At 42.7% G+C, this 6747-nt stretch overlaps 1 protein-coding gene across 1 annotated transcript in view; it reads right to left on the bottom strand.

The window, feature by feature from the left end:
• Positions 1 to 6747, bottom strand: part of LOC110093849 (mitochondrial pyruvate carrier 1) — a 30217-nt gene continuing 23470 nt past the window's right edge. The window contains exon 5 of the mRNA XM_020818869.2: positions 1 to 218. Coding sequence (XP_020674528.1) covers positions 182 to 218 — 37 coding nt within the window. The 3' untranslated portion in view covers positions 1 to 181. The remainder of the gene's footprint in view (positions 219 to 6747) is intronic.

Below are 6747 nucleotides of genomic sequence, written 5' to 3' on the forward strand. Positions count from 1 at the left end.
TTTAAGAAATTGCTTGCTCAAAGCCACCATTTGAACTCAAACGTAACGGTATCAAATTATGAATTCGAAAGCAAAGATTCACATGAACACGCATCGAATGGGAGGGAGCAAATAAAGGAAGAAATTTATATTTATTCCTTACATCAAACGGTGACAGAAGGAGATCGCCCACAGGCCACAGCTACTTTTGTGCTTCTGGCTCTTTGTTTTCCAGGTACCTGTTAAAGAGGAAGGAATAGAAGATAGGTTGAAAAAACAAGGGAAAAAAAAGAGGACTGAAGCTTATTCTGGGTTGCCATGAGATTGCTGGTCTTTTCTCTATGAAATTTCAGCAGAAAACCACAGCCTCAATAATATATAAGAACAGCATGAGGAAACCCACATCATGCATCACATTTTTTTACCAATTTATATAAGGTTTGCTATCACTAAGTTATTATGTAGGTATATAATACATCTTCATACCACAAATTCTAAAAGGAGTACTATCCACAACAACAACAACAACAAATCTTTATCCCACTATGTGGGTTCGGCTACATGAATCTTTTTTCTCCATTGTGCCCCGTTAAGAGCCAAATTTTCATCTAAATCTAATAAAGAAATGTCATTTCTAATATTTTCTAACCAAGTCATTTTAGGTCTACCTCTACCTTTCTTAACATAAGTCAAATGTAATACATCTACTTTCCTAACTAGGTCATCAGAAGGCCGCCGTTTTATGTGACCAAACCATTTAAAGCGACTCTCTCGAATCTTATCATCCACTGGAGCTACTCCAACCTTTCACGCATATACTCATTTCGTATCCTGTCTCTAAGAGTAAAGCCACTCATCCACCTGAGCATCCTCAGCTCTGCAATACCTAACTTAATATTATGATTCTTTTTTAATGGCCAACATTCTACATCATAAAACATTGCAAGTCTCACTACCATCTTATAGAATTTCCCTTGAGTTTGAGAAGGACTTTTCTATCACACAACAAGCCCGATTCATTCCTCCACTTCAACCATCCAACTTGAATTCTACTAATAATATCCACATCTATTTCACTATTACTTTGAAAAATAGACCCAAGATATCTAAAATGTGTACTCTTATTAATGAATTGATCGCTCAAAGTCACAATCCCCCCACTAGATCTATTATTACTAAAATTACACCATATATTCAATTTTAGATCTACTCAAATGAAAGCTTTTAGAATCTAAGGTTGACTTCCATAATTCAAGTTTACCTTCAACTCCCTATCTAGTTTTATCTACAAAAAGACTATCATCAACAAAAAGCATACACCAGGGTACAACCTCTGACAAATGCCTAGTGAGAACATCCATGACTAAAGGAAAAAGATATGGGCTTAAGGCTAATCCTTGATGCAATCCAACTAAAATAAAAAAAAAGACTTGCTCAAAAGACCTTGTGTTTGAAAACAAGTAACATCTCTTGCATACATATCCTTAATGACTTGAATATAAACATTATTAATCTCTTTCCTATGTAAAACTCTCCATAGCACTTCTCTTGAAACTTTATTATATGATTTCCTAAATCAATAAAAATGATATGTAGATCCTCCTTAGTCTCTCTATATTTCTCCATCAAACCTCTCAATAAATGTATAGCTTCCATAGTAGACCTACCATACATGAATCCAAATTGATTTTGAGAACCATTAGTGTCATTCGCAACCTATGCTCCATAACTCTTGTTGCGTCCTGGAGTATTCGAGATGGTAGAGAAAAATAAAGTTTAACGTCTTAGCGTTGTACAAAATCCAGCACACAAGCAGATAAAGAGAGAGAGAGGGTGTAGCATTTATGAGACACCAAGATTTTTACGTGGAAAACCCCTGAAAATGGGGAAAAATCACGAGGTCTAACCCAGTTTGAATGAATCCACTAGTATTGCAAGTGATTACAAATTAGGCCCTACCTTGGGGGAATGCCACTTAATGTACATCTTATAGAGTACATTACATGATGATAATACAAAGAATCATTTCTGATATGTTTGTTTGGTCTGAAGGACTGTAGTCGGTGGACGACGTAAGTCAGAATGACAGTTATTTGATGGCGGAGATCAGAATGACAGCGTCAGGTAGAAGTTCAGATATGTATAGAAAACCCACATTTGATAGTAATCAGGTGAAAACCCGACAACTGGCAGAAATCCAGTGTCAGGTAGAAATTTGGCAACGAGTGGAGGTCTGTCGTTGGGTAGAAGTCTGAATTCAGTTGGCGGCCGGGGAGAACCCTGGCGTTAGATGGTATTCTGGCAAAACTCCATAGTCATTTGGAGATCGGGCAGAGTTCCGACGTCACTGGAAAGTCGGGCAGAATTCCAGCGTCACTTGGAAGTCGGGCATAATTCTGACATCACTTGGAAGTCGGGCGGAATTGGAGCGTGTTTTCTAGCAAGGACCCCCACATGAGGCTCCGTTGGTGGGTGTATCAAGGTATTCCAATGGGAGGAAAGCAAGGAGGAGGGACGTCGAACCTTTTGTGAGACTACCCAGGCATGGTGAGAGGTGGAATGGAGAAGGGCATGGTTGGGGGAGCCATGGGGTCCAATTCAACTAAGGGAGGAAGGAAGGGAATCACACTACTACTACACGGAAGGAACCAACGGAAGAAGAAACTATTGGGGTATGGATGCGAGATCGAGGGAGCTGAAGATGTCGGTCTTTGAAGGGGAAGATGCTCAGGGTTGGGTGCACCGGGTGGAATGTTACTTTGCTATCACTAGACTGACTGAAGGGGAAAAACTCATGGCAGCGGGTCTATGTTTGGAATGGAAAGCCCTAGCCTGGTTCCACTGGAGGGAGGCTAGGTAGCTGATCTACTCATGGGGAGAATTTAAGGGGTGCTTGTTGGAACGTTTTCGAGCTATTCCGGAAGGAGACCTCCACAAACAGTTCTATGCTATAACTCAGAAGGTACAATTATGGAGTACCGGGAGAAGTTTAAGCTGTTGTCGGGGAGCCTGAGGGGAATATCTGAGGAAGGATTGGAGAGGAATTTGATGAAGGTGCTTAGGGAGGGTATACGGGCAGAGCTTAGGATACTAAGACCTAGGGGGCTGAGAGAGATGATGGAGCTTTGCTGAGAGAGTGGAAGAAAAATATAGGAGGGAGAAGGCCATCAGAAGAACCATCATGAGAGGGTCCTACAGGAGTACCTCTACAACTTTAGCAACTAGAACCCAGATAATATCCTTTTAGAGATAAACTCCTAGGGAGAAGAGCAATGGAATTTGCCTGGGAGGCAACTTCAAGCGACTCGCAGAAGTCAAGGTGTAGGATAAACAGGCAAAAGGGTTATGTTTTAGATGTGATGAGAAGTACATGCATGGGCATAAGTGTAAAAACAAAACTCTTCATGTTCTCACTGTCTATGATGATGAGAAAGCTGAGGGAGGTGGGCGTGAGGCATAGGCCGATAAGGAAAAGCTGCATTTAGACATGATAGAGGTCTCCTTAAACTCACTGGTGAGATTCACTTTGAATCACACTATGACGATGAGAGGAGAAATAACAGACAAAAAGGTAGTGGTGCCGATAGACAGTGGGGCTACCATAATTTCATCTTCAACCAGAACGTAGACCAATTGGGGATGAAGTTGGTGGACACAGAGTGTTATAGGGTGATGATGGGGGCTGAGAAGATGGAGACAGATAAAGGAGTGTGTAGGGGAGTGGTCCCGACTATACAGAGGATTCAGGTGAGAGAGGATTTTCTCCCATTGGAACTGAGGAACACTGATGTCACCCTAGGGATGAGATGGATGCATACCTTGGGGGATGCTGACAATGGAGCTGATGGTGGAAGGGAGAGGATGATGATTAGAGGAGATGCATGGCTCTCCAAAGCCATAGTGTCTCTAAAAATTATGGTAAGGGACATACAAGAGGTGGGAGGAGGATTTCTGAGGGAGCTACAAAGTTTGGAGGGGGATCAAAGGAGAGGAAGGTGGGGGGCAGCATTTCTCTTTCAGTACGGCCGGTTATACAGCAGCTCAATGAGATTTTTTAGCCACCTTAGAGGTTGCCACCACTTAGGGTACAGGAGCACGCCAACATGCCGAGGGAGGGGGTATCACTGGTCAGTGTCAAGCCTTACCACTATCCCCATATTGAGAAAGATGAGATTGAAAAGCTAATCTGGAAGATGTTGGAGGCAGGAATCATTAAGCCAAACATGAGCTCTTTTTCTACTAGTCAAGAAGAATGCTGGAAGTTGGAGATTTTGTGTGAACTATCGGGCCCTGAATAAGGAGACTGTGTCAGACATGTTTCCTATTCCAATGATAGATGAGTATTATGGAGCGGCGATATTAACGAGGTGGACTTGAAGTTCGAGTACCATCAGATCCGGATGAGAGAGGAGGATGCTTTGAAGACAGCTTTCGGGACACACAGGGGACACTATGAGTTCTTAGTGATGCTGTTTGATCTCACCAACGCCCCTGCTACCTTATAATCCCTCACAAACAAGAAGTTCCGACCTTTCCTCAGGAAATTTATTCTAGTTTTCTTTGATCACATCCTGGTGTACAACAATTCCAGTGAGGAGCATCTGAAGCATTTAAGGGTGATCTTAAAGGTGTTATTGGAGCATCAGCTGAGAGCCAATATGAAGAATTATTGTTTTGCACATAATAGTGTGAAGTACTTGGGGCACGTGATATTCCAGGAAGAGGTGGTCGTTGATCAGGCCAAGATTGAGACAATGTTGAAATGAGCTCTGCCTAGGAACCTGAATGAGCTGAGGGGCTTCCTAGGATTGACTGGGTAGAGGAGATTTGTGATGGGATACAACAACATAGCTTGGCCTCTGACAAAACAGCTAAAGGAGAGTTTTTTGTGGGGAGAGGCAGCCACTCAGACCTTTGAGAGATTTAAGATAGTCGTGACCACGGTCCCGGTGCTAGCCCTACCCAATTTCAACCAAATGTTCATGGTAGAGACTGATATCTCGGGATATGGATTAGGGGCATTGCTCATGTAAAATCGTAGATCCATAGCTACTTCAACCAGGTATTAACAACCAAAGCTAGGCTGAATTCAATTTATGAGAAGGAATTGATGGCCATTGAATTGGCTATTCAGAAGTGGCAGCCTTACTTGTTGGGCTGACATTTCATCGTCAGGTTAGACCAGCAGAGCTTGAAGTACTTGCTAGAGCAGAGGATGGTGACCAGGGAGCATAAGAGGTGGTTGTAGCTGTTGGGCTATGACTTTGAGAACCAGTATAGGCCATAGTTAGAGAACAAGGTGGCAGATGTATTATCTAAATGCATGAGGTAGTTCCAAGAGTTAGCCATTTCAGTACTGTTGATGCTGGATTGGGGGGCTATTAAAGAGGAGAGCGTGCAAAATAAGAGGTTGAGGGGGATTAGGGCGAATCTACTGAAGAATGAGAGTATCCACCCTGGTTACTCTCTAGAAGGAGAGAGGCTATTGTACCAGAGGAGGTTTGTACTGCCACTAACCTTAGTTCATATTTCCCACCTATTACAGGAGTTCCATGGGAGCACTATTGGCAGCCATTTTGGTGTGCATAAGACATAAAAGAGACAGGCAGCATAATTATATTGGAAGGGTATGCATAGGAATATGGATGAGATAGAGTTTAAGTGTGAGATATGCCAAAGAATAAAATATATGATTATGGCTCTAGAATGATTACTTCAACTCCTGGCTCTTCCAAACAGTGTGTGGGAGGAGGTCAGCATGAATTTCATAGATGGGTTATCCCGATATGAGGGGTTTACAGTGATTCTAATGGTGGTTGATAGGTTGAGCAAATATGCTCTTCATTCCCTTACAACACCCTTACACGCAATGATAGTGGCAGCAACATTCATCAGAGGGGTGGTTAGACTGTTGTTGACCTCTCTGTGTTATCCAAAAGATACAAAAGAAAAGAGGTTTAAAAAAATTGCTTACCTGTAATGACCATCCCGCAAATTCCGCTCAAATCCCGTTGAATCCCTGTGTACGCGGCGCCATTTGAGTCGCATCCCGTGATTCCTACGTAAATCCTGCATCGTCGCCTCGATCGAACGCCCTCAGCGTCTTTAAATACCGAACGAAGCCAAGGCCTTCGTTCACTGCTCGTTCCGCTCTCCTTCCCTATCGCAGAGCTCCCGTCGTTGCTTCCCTCCGATCTTCCCTACCTAAAGCCGATCGGAAGCCCCAACCTCCGCCTCCCTTCAATTCGCACAGAGAGAGAGAGAGAGAGCCTTACCCGATTCCTCCCTGTGCCGGTGCCGAGCTCCTTCCCCCCATCTCCGACGTCCCTTCCCTGTCGGATCGAAGGTTCCGACCTTTTGATCGGAACCAGCGACGGGAGTCGCTCGCTGTGACGTTAACTTTCTCCCTTTCACGCGACTTCTTCGGCCCCTTCACGGCAATTCGACTTCGCTCCCTCAGACGACGTTCCCTTCCTGTGTGGATCGGAAGCAAGAACAGGAGCTCGTCAGCTGTGAAGGTAACTTTCTCCCTTTCTCTTCTTCGGCCAAATCCCATGTCTCTGCCGAACAGAGAGAGTGGAGAGGGAGAGGATTTTGGTTTATTAGTTATTTTAATAATATAATACACATTTAATTATAATTATATTAATTAAGTAATATTAATTACAATGATTATTTTTAATTAATCAAAGTTTATAAATTAATTATTATTAATTAATGTTAATTAATTATATTTTATTAGAATTAATTAATGTTAATAATTCATAA

The sequence above is a fragment of the Dendrobium catenatum genome, unplaced genomic scaffold (genome assembly GCF_001605985.2).
Source record: "Dendrobium catenatum unplaced genomic scaffold, ASM160598v2 fragScaff_scaffold_742, whole genome shotgun sequence".
In the NCBI taxonomy this organism is placed as follows: domain Eukaryota; kingdom Viridiplantae; phylum Streptophyta; class Magnoliopsida; order Asparagales; family Orchidaceae; genus Dendrobium; species Dendrobium catenatum.